At 23.7% G+C, this 15,878-nt stretch overlaps 4 protein-coding genes across 4 annotated transcripts; 2 read left to right on the forward strand and 2 right to left on the reverse strand.

The window, feature by feature from the left end:
• Positions 1-608: 608 nt before the first annotated feature.
• Positions 609-12,161, forward strand: PY17X_0911700 (guanylyl cyclase; the record flags this gene model as incomplete). Its single annotated transcript, XM_719666.2, has 1 exon — positions 609-12,161. One exon carries the CDS (start codon positions 609-611, stop codon positions 12,159-12,161), a length of 11,553 nt encoding a protein of 3,850 aa, XP_724759.2.
• Positions 12,162-13,518: 1,357 nt separating this feature from the next.
• Positions 13,519-13,950, forward strand: PY17X_0911800 (conserved Plasmodium protein, unknown function; the record flags this gene model as incomplete). The annotated part of the gene is made up of 1 exon (XM_721975.2): positions 13,519-13,950. One exon carries the CDS (start codon positions 13,519-13,521, stop codon positions 13,948-13,950), a length of 432 nt encoding a protein of 143 aa, XP_727068.2.
• Positions 13,951-14,361: 411 nt separating this feature from the next.
• PY17X_0911900 (conserved protein, unknown function) lies at positions 14,362-15,063 on the reverse strand (the record flags this gene model as incomplete). The annotated part of the gene is made up of 2 exons (XM_022955944.1): positions 14,362-14,705; positions 14,850-15,063. 2 exons carry the CDS (start codon positions 15,061-15,063, stop codon positions 14,362-14,364), a joined length of 558 nt encoding a protein of 185 aa, XP_022812155.1.
• A 435-nt stretch (positions 15,064-15,498) lies between these two features.
• PY17X_0912000 (uncharacterized protein) lies at positions 15,499-15,876 on the reverse strand (the record flags this gene model as incomplete). The annotated part of the gene is made up of 1 exon (XM_721977.1): positions 15,499-15,876. The coding sequence occupies one exon, from the start codon at positions 15,874-15,876 to the stop codon at positions 15,499-15,501; it is 378 nt and encodes a 125-aa protein (XP_727070.1).
• Between the last annotated feature and the right edge of the window lie 2 nt (positions 15,877-15,878).

Consider the following 15,878-nt stretch of genomic DNA (forward strand, 5'->3'; position numbering starts at 1 on the left):
TTGTCACAAATATATTTCACACACCCAGCACACATATTTAGATATATTTATGATGCATAAAGAAATGAGTTTTTTTTTAAATTATATCTTTCTGCATTCTTAGAATTAACATGTATTATTGGATATGATTTGATGCTTAATATATAGTTATAAGTATTATTATACATACAAATTATTTCTTTTTATTTGTTTTATTATAAAATGATTACAATTTTTAAGTCCAACCCTCTAAAGGAGTTATGTCTGTGTTTGTTTTATGCATAGCTTTGTATGCACTTTTGTTTTTTTCATAAAAACCAATCTTGTATTAAATAATTTGTGTGCAAGCACATATTCGTGCGCATATAATATATACATTTTCAGAAACTCTACAACGTATATCAATTACTATCTTTTTTATGTGTTTATTCTTTCTCCTTGCTTACCTCTATTACTGCACCATTGATTTTTTCTTTTTGTAAATTAATAATATACACATATTTAAACTTACCAAATAATAAATTATATATGAATATTTGAAACTCGTATTTAATTATGTATAATTGATAAGTGATAAAATCATATATGCAAATAAGAAACAATAAAAATAACAGATAAAGATATAAAAGATGCAGACGAAAAAAGGAAATGAAAAAGTAAATAATAGATATAAAGTAAAACGTTCAAGTAAATTATTTTCTAGCAATAGTAATATGAAAAATCCGGATAACATTGAAAATAAACTTTCGAATAATTTTGCAACAGCAGAAGCTGCTTGGATAGAAAAGAAACAAAAGTTATATAAAGACACAAATAATCAACCATTATGGGATTTTCGAAAAATTCAAATAAATCCGACTGATATAGATGAATTATTTAGCTTCCCTCCGAATAAAATAACATCAACTAAATATGGATCTTATACTTTTGTTTTTCGAATTTTATATGAACAACTTATACGCTTACCAAATCTATGGTTTTTAATAATATCCTTACTAGAATATATTCCTTCTTTCCAAATATTATCAGATCATTTATATTATTATAAACATTCGTCAATATATTTGTTATTATCTTTTATAATAATATCTATAATAAAAAATTTGTATGAAGATTCAAGAAGGTCTAATATAGATTATCAAATAAATAATAGATTATGTCACATCATAGATGGATCAACTTCTAATTTAAAAGTAGTAAAATGGATGGAATTAACTGTAGGTAGTATTATACGCTTAGTAGAAAATGAGCAAGTACCTGCAGATATTATTTTATTAAGTTGTAATCATAGTGATGGTTCAGTATATGTCGAAACATCGCTAGTAAATGGAGAAACAAATTTAAAAAAAAAATATTGTGTTAATGAAACCCGAAATGAATCATCTGTCTATAGTGTATGTAATATTAGAGGAAGAATAACATGTGAAAAACCAAATATGAATATGGAATCATTTAATGGATCATTAAAATTAGATGCACATCCCCGTGCTACATCTTTATCAATCAATAATGTTGTTTTTAAAGGGTCTTATATAAAAAATACTGATTATGTATTCGGTGTTATTATATATACAGGAGTAGATACAAAAATTATGAAAAATACATTAAGAAATACCTATAAATCTGGATATGTGAATAAAGAATTAAATACATATACTATTATTACGATTATTTTTGTCTTCTTTTGTGTTTTTATATCTATATTGTGTAAATGGACTGATGATAATAAATATAAACACGGAACAAACTTATTATTAATAACAGCTACAAATGGTTTATTTAAATACATTATGAAATATATTATATTATATTCAAATATAATACCTATCAGTGTTTTAATAACATTAGATTTAATATCTATAATGCAAAGTATACTAATAGAAAATGATAACAGAATTTGTGTTTTTGAAAATGAAACATCCGAACCATTGGTATCAGATGATAATTATGACATAAAAAATTTAAAAATGAAAAAATCATATAATTATTTTAAAAAATATACACATTTTTTAAGTAACTTTAATTTAAGAAAATTTTCTAGAAGTCGAAATTCTTCAAATAACATGGAGAATTATTCATATAATAGAAAAAGCTTTATAAGCACATTTGATAAACTTGTAAAGTTTAAAAACCATTTTAATAAAAAGGATAGTAATCATATTAATTCAAAACCAACATCAAACAATATTTATAATCGAATGCCAGCTGAAGAAAGCTATTGCATTTCAGAAAATAAATATACAACTAATTTTTCTTTTTCAAAAAGATCTAATAACAATACGACTTCTATTTCTAATTATAATGATGATGACATAATACATAAACAATATGAAATTAAAAACATTCAAAAGAAACCGTCTTATTCAAATGTTTTATATAAATCTCATTCAAAAAAATCTAATCATATATACAACGAACTTGTTGGAGAAAAGGAAATTTCTCAAGAAATTAATGCTATACATGATAATCAAGAAGATGACTATAATAATATTCAAAATAAACATGACAATTTTTCAACTAAAGATAGTGAATCTAAGATAATAAAAAGCGTTAGTATCAATAGCAAATATCCAATAAAAAATGAAAATACTAATATCATTAAATATTTGTTTCCATTTCTTTTTAATAAAAAAAATTCTAATTCAAAAATAGTAAACTTGAAAAATTATATTAACAAATATGCATTAAGTCAGAAAAACTCACTAAAAGATAATTTTTATGGATGGGGAATTTGCTTAAATTCAAATATGCATGGAGATTTAGGAAATGTTGATTTTATATTTACCGATAAAACTGGGACATTGACAAATAATGATATGTCTTTTAATATATGTTCTATAGCTGGACGGGTGTATGGAAGACCTCGCAAAAATAAAAATAAAAATAAAATTTTGTTTTCTGATAAAAGTAACATTTATTATAATACCAAGTTGGAAAATAGAGATTTTATAGCAGATCAGTTTGAAAACAGAAACACATTAAACGAAGAAAATACATTTAATGATATTACAAATGATACAATTGAAAGAATAAAAAATAATCCAGAAGAAATTGATGGTGATAAAACACATATGCCCAATACTACTAAATGGAACATCTATAAAGGCAATAATATGGTTGAAAATAAAATGAATGAAGATGCAAAAATTATGAACAATAACTGTTTTAATACTAATTTAGATATAGAAGACGATGATGATGAATATAAAAAATTTTTAATGAAAAATATTCAGGACCATCAGAAATTTAACGAAAACAATTTTGATGAACATACAAAAGATTCGTATAAGAAAAATAAATCCGATTGTGCATCTAACATTAATGATAGAAAAAAAATAAGTTATCCCGATTTTGATAGTAGCCAATCATTAGGAGATTCTTCAATTATATCATCTGATTGTTCTTCAGAAACAGATACTACTTCCATATCAGATTATTATAAATCTTCATATGATCCTTCATCTTATGAATATCAAAATTCAGAAGTGAATGATGACATGGATGGTGATAGTATTCAATTAGATTATGATAAAAAAAAAAAAAAAAAAAACGATGATAATGATGATTCTAAAACCAACCAAACAAATAAATTAATAAATAAAACCTACATTTTCGATAAAAATTATCTAAACTATTTAATGGAACATAGGTATCCAAAACCAAAAAACTTTAGAACAAATGTGAACCCAGAAATGGCAAAGACTCGATGTGATTTTAATGACAAAAAAATATTTATAGATTTAAACTCAAATACTTGGAGAAGTTATTATATTGAAGAGTTTTTTAAATGCATAACATTATGTCACACTATTGTCCCTTATATCCAATTTGATTATATTCGAAATAAAAATTTGGCACATAATTCTTCAAGACATTCTAAAGTAGGTTCTAATCATTTTGAAAGGTATAATAATGATATAAAAAAAAATACATATACTGATATAAGTAAAACAAATAATGAATTAAATTCTAATGTATCTCGCGAAAATACTTACGAGCCCAAAACAAGACGTTTTATTAGGCCCAAAAAAAAATATAGCAATAATTCTTCAATTTTTGATAATACAAAAATGTTTTCGTATAGTATAAATCAAGCTTTTCTGGATGGAAAAAGGGTGCGCCCACAAACAAGCGAAAATGATTACTGTACAAAAAATAGTCTAAAAAATGAAAATAAGAAAAATGATGTGATAAAAAAAGAATCCACGTTTCAAATGTTTGTTAATAAATTTTTTACTAAAAATAAAATAAAAGATAAAACAGATAAAAGTCAAAACAATTGTACTGTAGTAAAGGAAAATCTAAAGACAAAAAAAAAAAAAAAATTAGGAGACGAAACAGAAGATGAAGAATCAAACAAGTGGAATAATTATTATAGTTTTACCAGAAATAAAAGTATCATGCACACAGGAAAAAATCATAAACACGGAAAAGCAACAAAAAGACACAGCACAGTTTCATTCAAACGAATATCGAAAGAAAAAATGATGTCATTAAGTAGTTATTCAGATGACAAATTTGTGACCTTGAAATGCAAAAATAAATCTTATAATTTAAGTTATCAAAATTCAGAAGTATCATCTTCTCATAATAAAAAACATGAAACTGATTTTGAAGATTATCCAAGTAACAAAATAGAAAATAAAAGTACAGGAACATATGATGATTTAGATAAAACTAAAGATACAAATGTAACGGATAATGGCGGTTCTGAATATAATGCATATCTAGATTCTATAAAATATCAATCAACCTCACTAGATGAAGAATGTTTAATATATACATCAAGCTATTTAGGATACAGACTTATATTAAGAAATAAAAATAATATGTGTGTTGAAATTGATGGTAATTTCTATAATTGGACTATTATCGGTATTAACGAGTTTACTAATAAAAGGGGAAGAATGTCAATTGTTGTCAAACCAGAATATATGACTAAGGGCTCTATTTTATATATAAAGGGTTCTGATGCTTCTATTTTATCTTTATTAAATTTAAGGCATAGCAAATTTTTTGAAAAAAAAAGAAAGAAAAAAAAAAAGCAAAATTTTAATAAATATAACAGAACGAATAAATATTATAGTGTTGAGGGGGAAAAACAAATCAATTACTCTACAAAACACCATTTATCAGATCATTCTCTAAAATCAGAATTTTACGAAACTGAAGACTATCAAAGTGGTGTAGAAAGAAAAACCTGTAAATCATCAATACAGCTAGATAAAAATAATGAATACGATGTTAAAGATAATTCGGAGGATAAAAAGTTATATATGAAAAAAAAAAAAAAAAACGAATTTAAAGAACGCAGTAGACAATTAGAAAAACAATTGAGAAAATTTTCAATGAAAGGTTTAAGAACAATGGTATTTGCATTTAGATATTTAAATGAAAAGGAAACTATAGAATATAAAAAAATGTATGATGATGCACGCATGTCTATATATAATAAAGAAACAAAATTAGAAAATGTTGCTAATCATGTAGAAAAAAATTTAACATATCTTGGTATAACAGGTGTTAAAGATAGACTACAAAAAAAAGTAATGAATACAATGGAGATGTTAAATCAATCTGGTGTTCGAATTTGGATGTTGACGGGAGATAATATTGAATATTCTTTACACATAGCATTTTTATCCAATTTTTTAAATTCTCATACAAAAATATTTCATGCAATGCTAGAAAATACTAGTTATAAAAAATTAAAAAGGGAAGGAACTGCTTTGTATGAATTATTTCAATTGGAAAAAGAAGAAAAAAAACCTCATGAAAAAATATGTCTATTAATAAGTGGAAAAAATTTACAAACATTTTTAAATCATAATGATTTACAAACATATTTTCTTAATATGGCATGTACATCTGATGCTGTTATAGCTTGTAGAATAACTGCAAAACAAAAAGCATTTATAGTTCGATTGATAAAAAGTAGATTATCCCCAAGGCCAAATACTTTAGCTATAGGTGATGGAGCAAATGATATTGCTATGATTCAAGAAGCTAATATAGGAATAAGTATAATGACATCTAAAAGTATTATATCGGCTGGTTATGCAGATTATTGTATTAAAAATTTTTGTTATTTAAGGAAATTATTATTTATATATGGATCTAAACATTTATATAGTATTAGTATAATTTTATATTGGAACTTTTTTAAAAATATAATTCTTATTTTACCAGTATTTTTTTATCAAGCCTATGCTTCATGGAGTTGTGTAAAAATATACCCTGAATTATTGCATACACTAATTAGTGTATTTTGGGTATTAATACCTATAATTTATTATATGTTTTTACAACATAATCTTAATTATGATATACTATATAATATTCCGTTATTTTACGCATTAAGCAGAAGAAAGTATAATATGAGTATATTAAAATTTTTATCTTGGGCATTCGAAGCAATATTTTATTCTCTAGTAGTTTTTTTTTTCTCTTATGCAGCACTTAGTGAAAATTCCCATTTAAATAATGGTGAAGTCGTTACAATCAATACGTTTGGTAATATTTGTTTTCTTGGCTGTTTATTAATTTCTATTTTCAGGCTTTTTTTAGAAGGGTCTTTATGGTCTCCGTCAATATTTATAACATGTTGGGGTTGTTTTCTTTTTGTTTTTTTCCCGTCAATACTTTTTATATGTATAGCATATTTGTCTAATGAATATATAAGAGAAGTTTTCAGACAAACATTTCTATGGAATCCCATATATGTACTTCTATTCCTATGGTTTACTACTTGTATTATATGTTATATGTTTATAACATTTACAAAATCTTTATTTTTTCCAAATATATACAATGTTGTTAATCATTGGCTATTTGAGCACTATCAAGAAAAATATGTAAAATACAAGTATTCACATTTTATATCGGGTAAATCAAAGTTTCTAAGTTTAAAAAAAATCAGAAATAAATTGAAAAACAAATTTAGAAGGAAACAAAAAAATAATAATAACGTCAAATGTAATTTTGAAAATGACGTAAATAATAATACTTCTATAGAAATTAAATCCGAAAAAAGTTATAAAAACAATGATTCTTATCTAAACATAAGTTTATTCGAATCAAATGATAAAACAAATTCTACTAAAAAGTTTAATGATCAGATATTAAAAAAGAAACATGAATACAAACTTAATAAGAATACCCAACTTGATGAAGAACAAATATCAAACGGAAGAAATATTGTATTGTCAACAAATGACATTCATGCTATGGAATTTGATGAAGACTCTGTTAATAGGAATTATAAAAATAAAAAAAATAAAGTTAATAAAACAAAAAATCACAATTTAGATGTTAAACACGAAAATATAAATCCAAATGATGAAAAAGGTAACGAAAAGAAAAACATTTATATAGAGTTACAAAAAAATAAGAATAAAGAAACAAATAATAATGATCTTAAGGAGAAACCTAACAAAGCATATGCTTTCCAATTGAAAAATACAAATCAGAAAAAAAATATTAAAAAAAAAATTAATGAAATAAAATATGACGAAAAACACAAAAATAAATATGGCAATTATGTCAGTAATAGTAATACATTACATAAAGATTTAGACAATTTAGATACAGAAAATGATTATTATAAATATCATAAAAAAAGCTTAACTAGCAATAATTCAATAAACTGTAATAATGATACAACTATTAGTGCTGATTATTATTATACTGATGAAAATACTTATGGTGATTCAAAATCTGAAGACGAAATAAATACAAATGGTAAAATCGATGAATCTTTAATAATTGAAATGAAAAATTGCTTAAATCCATTTAAAAATACATTTTTAATAGATTTATTGCCACAAGGAAAAAATTTTCAAATTAATGAAGAACATGTATTTTTTAAAAATAATGAACGTATAGAAAATATACCAGAACCATTAGATGTTAATAAAAAAAATTATAATATTATCCAAAATAGACCTCAATTTTATGTTAATGATTCTATCTCTGAATTTTCCTACACAAGTGAAGAAACATTAAGTGATACAAATAACAATAATATGAATAATACTGCAAAAATAAATCAAAAGAAACAAAAAAATGATAATACACATCAAGAAATTGTTAAAGTTAGCAATTTAATAAATAGACTTACATTAGCATTTAAAGATATGCAATTAGAGTCAGGATTTCAAATACATAAAAAAAATAAATTTTACAAAACATATATTCCTTGGTATCGTTTTATATTTATTTTATTGGGAATATTTTTTATATATATATGGAAATTAGAATTATTATTAAGTGAATCATGGAATATAATAGAAAATTCATCTGCTAATATATTTATATTGATTTTATCAGTATTATTAGAATTGACATTATGCATTGCAACATTTACAACTTTTTTCCCTAGAATATTTATAGAAAATTTTAACAAAATTATTAGTGTTGTAGTTGCATTAATAATTGCCCACCATGTCGTTAGTTATTCTATTACACACATTGATGGCGTATTTCAAGCCGTTCTTTTTCCTTTATACACATTTGTTATTTTGAGGCTTTCTTTTGTTAATGCTGTATTATATAATATTATTTTTTTAGCTTTATTTATTATTAGATTTAAAGGAGATAATTTTTTAGATGTAAAGGGATTAGTTCATTATATTCCATTGTTTATCGGTGTAGATGTTTTTGTGGGATTTGTTGGTTATCGTCTTGAATATAATCAACGAAAGAATTTTTTATTAGAATATTCTGTTGAAGCATCTAGAAGAAAACAAAGAGAAATACTAAATACTATGCTTCCACCATTTGTTGTTGATGAAATGATTTATTCAGAATTAAACGAAGAAGGAATTCCGATATCATTAAAAGCAGAAGATATAGAAACCGTTACAATTATCTTTTGTGATATTTATGAATTTCAAAATATAGTTGCAACTATTGAACCAACCAGATTAGTAGAAATGTTAGATAGATTGTTTTTATGTTTTGATAAATGTACAGAACATTTTAATTGTACAAAAATTGAAACAGTTTTTGAAACATATTTAGCTGCTTGTGGATTAGTAAAAAAATGTTCTGATGATAATAAGGGAAATAAAGCTAAAGAAGATGCACATGATTCAATTGATTTTGCTTTGTCTATGCTTCAAGTAAGTAGTCATATTAAATATGAAACAAGCAAATATATGATTAAAAAAGAAAATTCATCAGAAAACAAACAGTTAGATGATAATGATGAAGATATAGAAAAGGATAAAGCGTTAGAAAGGAGACCGACTAGAATTAGAGTAAAAATTGGTATTAACTCTGGGCGAATTATTGCTGGAGTTGTTGGATCAAAAAAACCACAATATGCTTTATTTGGTGATACGGTTAATACTGCTTCTCGAATGAAAACAACTGGAAAACCAGATTATATACATATATCTGAAGCAACTTATGATTTAATTAAAGACGATAAAACATTAATTTACGAAAAAAAAGAAACTGAAGTTAAAGGAAAAGGAACTATGGCTACTTATTTGTTAACATCCGTTATTGGATTAAATTATCCATTTACAGATGAGGATGTAGATAAAAAAAATAATTTCCTATCTGATTTTTATCTTGATCATAACGATGTAAATGATACAACAAATTATGAACAAACTCAAAATGTATTTGATTATTATTCAAACAAAGTTACCAAAAACCAAAATAATCATCAAAATGAAAATAATAATAAATATAACTTAAATGAAACAATAAATAACGGGGAAAATCATTATATTAATTCAGAGGTGTCAAGTCAAGATTATATAAATCTAAAAGATCTGTCATTAAATAAATTGCCAAATGAATATATAAGAGATGTAAATACAAACTATTATGATATTATAAAACTTAGAAACCTTAAAATAGGTACTGCTATTGGGCATCAACTTAAACAAAAAGATCTTCTTAGCATGGCATTATTAAATAATGGGTTTAATAATGATTCTTCAGGAAGTGTAAATAAATATTTTGAAAATAATAATGATACTGATGAGATAAAAGATATAGACACAATTTTAAGAAAACAATCTGTTAACGATTCTTTGTATTATTTGAATGATAGTGTTATAAGAAGAGATCAAGAATATGTAAATTCTCCATCTAAAAAATGTAACCAAAATAATAATACCATATCCAATACTAATAATATGCTTCGACATTTTAATAGAGAAAGTATAAATAGTTATGTATTATCAGCAGAAAAAGAAATTGAAGATACACATGAGGAAGATTATCAAAATATCCAATTATGCGCTAGAAGATGCAATAATTGTCATGAAAGCTATTGTTCTCCAAATAATTGCATCAATGATGATCATGTAAATCACGTAGCATATCATCAGATGTTAAGCAATATAAGACGTAACTATTTAAAAAACATGAGAAAAGATGATAAAAAGGATTCAGAAAAAAATAAAAAAATTCAAAAATTTAGTATATTTAATTTGTTTTGTATCTGTTCATGTATATCGAAATTATTTACATGGATTAAACAAAAAAACACAACAATACATAAAAAAAAATATACTAGTAATAGCGTTTATGAAAAAGATGATCGAAAATTATATCATAATAAATCGAACCATTTTATTTCGTTAAATAGGGAATGGATATTTCTAAAATTTAGTGATAAAAATTTAGAAGCAAAATATAAAGCTCATTTTTACAGTAACAAATCTAACATTAATTCAATTGAACAAGCACTAATCATTTTTTTAGTTACATTTGTTATACAAACATTAATTTCAAGTATCGTTCCTATAATGTTTGTAGATCATCAAAGAGCAACACAAACATTAAAAGTCAATTATTTTGCATACTGGTCTGTTAGATCAGTATATACTTATATCGGTTTCATGGTGTGGTTATTGTTCCACTATAGAACTAGATCCGAAGTATCATCTTTATTAAATATAAAATGGATGATATTTTTTCTTAATTTATTGTTTATATCTGCCGCATGTGCTTTTTCTATAGCATACTTATGGACAAATTCAGAAACGGATAATTCAACTTCACAAACAATATGGATGACACATGATACTGTTGAACTTTTTTTTTATTTAGTAATTTTACATCATAATACAGGAATGTTATTTCAAACATGCATTTTAGTGGACTTATTGTTTATTACAATGTCTTTAACATTTATATCAACTAGTGTTGTAAAAACAATAACAACAGATTCAACTGTTTTATTAATACCATGGTATATTATTTTTAATTTAATATCAACATATTGTAAAGAATCTATAGATAGAAGAACATTTTATGCAAATGAAAGTGCAAAAAAAACAGAAAGAAGAGCAACTGATTTATTAAATGATATGCTTCCAAAACATGTTCTTGAAGAATTTCAACAAGACAAATTAAAATTAGCATATACACATGATCGACTTACATTCTTATTTGCTGATATATGTGGATTTACTTCATGGGCCAATGGTGTAGATGCTTCAGAAGTTTTAACCTTGTTACAAAAATTATTTGCAAGATTTGATAATGATAGTACAAAATATGGTTTATATAAATTATGTACAATTGGAGATGCATATGTTGCAATAAGTGAACCCGTAACCGAAGATAATAATGACTACGATCCAGTAGATGGAACAGAACGAGTATTAGAAATGGCATATTCAATGATAAGAATTATAAAAGAAATAAGAGAAAAATTGTGTATACCAAATTTAAATATGAGAATAGGATTGCATTATGGATCATGCGTAGGAGGAGTTATAGGTTCAGGGCGCTTAAGATATGATTTATGGGGGATAGATGTATTAACTGGTAATCTTATGGAAAGTAATGGAGTACCTGGAAAAATTAATGTTTCAGAAACCCTTAAAGATTTTTTATTACAACAATTTAGAAATAGATTCATATTTAAGCCTCATAAATCTGTTAGGGTCATTTATAAAGATGTCAAATCATATATTATTACTGATAAGAAAGAGGTTGATACATCTAATAACTTCAATTTAATAAATAATAAAAACTACATATTTAATAGAAAATCTAAAAAACGATCTATATTAATGTCCACAATATCTGAATCTGATAATTTAGCTGCATTACCGAAATCAAATCGTCATATAAAATATTTTGGTAATAGTAAATCTTCGAACAATGATACGAGCTATAGAAATTCCAAAGACACAAGTTCAATTTTGTAAATACTTTTAGAACTTTCTAATTTATGTAGAGTAAACAAATACCTATAGTTTTCTAAATGTTGGATATATATTTGTGATATATGCGTGTTATACATCGTATTATATTTATCCCATTTAATGAGTATAAAAATATGCCACTATTAATATTCGTTTTTTTTTATTTTTTTCATAAACACTTTTTAAAATTTGTAAATATTTCATGTTTTCACATAATTGCAAAATATATATAAAATATTTGTGTGTGCATATATATATATATATATATAATTAATTTTCACTTTTTATTCTTTGATATAAAACACATATGAGGGGAATTTATACATTTATTCCATTATACCTTTATGTGCTTATACATTTTATGATTATATGTAATATTTTCTATATATCTTTTCCATTTTCATTTATTCCAACTTAATACATATTTACATTGTTTTTTGCTTGTGTACTCTTATTATTACTATCTATTTTTATGTATTTTTTTGGAACTAATATTGATATGTTCACAGTACATGGCTTTATCCATTTTGGAAATTAATTTCATAATTTTCTTTATAAATATTTGTTTATTTTTGTTTATTATGTAATATATATCTGAAATATTTTGTATAATTTTTTTTTTAATTTAACATTTTATGCTTTTTTCTTAATATTATTTTTGTAACTATAATTATATGCATATTGGTAATATGCTAATATTTAATTCTTTTAAATATTTTCTTTCATTATTTTTTTTACAAACGGACTTATCGTATTTAAACAAATGAATAAACGAACTGGAAATAAAAAAGTTATAAAATTGGCTGAAGCCCTTGTATCCTTAAAACAAGATGAAATTGGTATAAAAAAATATTAAAAAAAAATAAAATATTAGATATAAAACGTAGGAATTGTATAATTGTTATAAATATATATACTTATCTGAAATGTTTAAGAGCTATTTTTCCATTTCGTGTACCATTAAGACAAATAAATATATATGAGTATGTGTATAATTGGTGTAAAAATATATATAGAAAATATTTCCTTTAATTTTTTGTAATGTCTCATTAGATTCATTTGTATCCCTATTTAAAGAAAGAATAGCAGCAAAACCAAAATTTTCAAAAAAATCAGCGTCTGATATATTTTCTATACAACCACATTCTCGAAGACTTAATATGTCATTAAATATATATAATTATAAAAAGGGTATTATATTCAATCTGTATGCTAAATTATTCCAATCTATCCGAAATATAATTTTTATGGGAAATAATAATTCATCAAAATAAATCATTTGTGTGTATATATAGGATTATACAAATACCCAGTATTTTTCCCCTAAACACTAATCTTAGTTTAATATTAAATAAACAAAATGGATATATATAGAATGATTAAAAAAATATATAATTCTAATATAACCAATTCCCTTATTAGTAGTATATGTGGAACATTGGCTTCCGCTTTTTTTAAAAAAGCATCAGATATATCTATTCTTAAAAAAAATTATCATTTAATAAATATCACATGGATTATAGAATTTCTCTTACGATTAATATATTTTTTTTTATTTATTATATTTAATTTATTAATGATTAAATACTACATAATATTGATGAAGCATTATTCAGCTTTTTTGGCAACCATCTTTAACTTTTCTTTTAATTTTTTTCTAACTGCTATATTTGGGACACTATTTTTCCATGAACAAAGAAATGCTTATTGGATATTAGGAGGAGCGTTTATCATTACAGGCCTAATTCTTATTATGTCGGACTCTATAAATAAAGAAAATAAAAGTGAATAACACCTCACATACCTATGGAAAGATATATACATATATCATTCCTTTTTACTACTATATATATTATCTATATAAATTAATTACACTTTTTATTATTTTTTTTTGTATTATTTATATTTTTGAAAATATAAACACAAATATTTTTTCGTAAAAAAAAACAAAAAAGACAGTTTTTATTTGTTCACCACAATAATATTTTATGTATTTGACAAATAATAACTTTACTAACAAAGTAAAGAATGTAACACATACATGATATATTAAAACATCAAAATGAAAAAAATATTACATATTTTATTATATATCGCATCAATATTTGTAGTGAGTCGAAAAAAACAAAAAATGACAAAAATAAATAGCATACATAAATTAAAATAGTGAAAAAATATGTATCATGAATAAGCTTTATATATTTCATATAATGTTTCTATTATCTTCTAATTGTTTATCAATATTTTTCATAAGCATATAATACACAACTATGCTTGTAATAGCAACAATAAAATGAAGAACGACTAAAAAAGCATTTGCTGAAAAAAAAAAAATAGATTTGTAACAAGTGCATTCATTCATACCCGTAATATTTGTAAATACTATATCAATTATAGTATACAACACATAAATACCATAAAAACTCGAACTAACATCAATAATAGCCATAACAGCTGAAACAATAGCAACTACCACCCACTCATTTTCTGTCCCCCATTCTCTACAGCTAATCATGGAATAATATGGGGCCATAACATTTGATGCGCCTTATAAAAGTGTGATTGAATGTGAAAAAGTATAAACATTGGAAAATGAATAAAAAAATAATAAAAAAATTAAAATACTAGGCGGAATCAACATTCTACATATGTATATATATAACTACATATTTTAAACTATTTTATCCTTACCCATAGATAAGTAAAAGTTAAAAAGCGAATCAACTAAAGGGGAGCAATGCAAATCAGACGCCTTTGGAAATAAAAATATACCACATGATAGAGCAGATAAACAAATATACAATAATGCTAAAATTATTAACAACTTTTTAATCGGGTTATATATTAAGGGAGCAGCACCACTGCTTCGTAGTGATCTACCACATATATAATTAAGAATTCTCATCCCATTAACAAAAAAAACTATAATACTAATTTGCACTAATAAAAAATATAGCTCATCATATAAATGAATAAAATATAATTTATTTTATTTTTTTACTTTTTGGTTTGTTCTAATTTTTGTTCAAATTCAAAATATAATTTGTATAGAATTATAAAAGTAAATGTCCATATTTTTGATTGTAAACAATAGCATTTAAATATCGATGTCAATTTTTCTATATTAATTACTTTAGATGAAAATAGAATAAAAACAAAATGTGAAAAAGACAAATTATCAAGCTGAAAATAAAAAACATAACGTTAAAAAACAAGTAAATATATATTTTCCAGGATATATGAAAAAAAAATAAGATGAATGTATATATATGCATGTGCAGTTATATGCACATCCATATCTCCATGTTTAGATTCCATATCATTTAATTTACTTTCCCCTTTAACCACCATGTAATGTTGATAAGAAACATATTTTATCATCGTTTTTAATTTGGTAAGAATATGTTCCCAAGATTTCCCAATCATATTCGTTAACCAAAACAATTATTCCTGGTTTTATTTTGGCTTTATCTTTTAAATTATAATTAGAATATTCTTTATTATCAACTAGTACTTTACATAATTTCTCATCTGCACTTACTATATCATAATCTGAAAAAACAAATTTTTTTTCTATTATGTTATCTCTTATAAAAGCAATTAAATTTTCAAAATTCAATTCCTTTGAATCAATTTCCAATGTGACATAATTCTTAGATTTATCTTCTAAATAGCTTTCTAATCCTCCTAGGAATTTTAATTCTATTTTGACTTTCATAA

This window comes from Plasmodium yoelii (assembly GCF_900002385.2).
Source record: "Plasmodium yoelii strain 17X genome assembly, chromosome: 9".
Lineage (NCBI taxonomy): Eukaryota > Apicomplexa > Aconoidasida > Haemosporida > Plasmodiidae > Plasmodium > Plasmodium yoelii.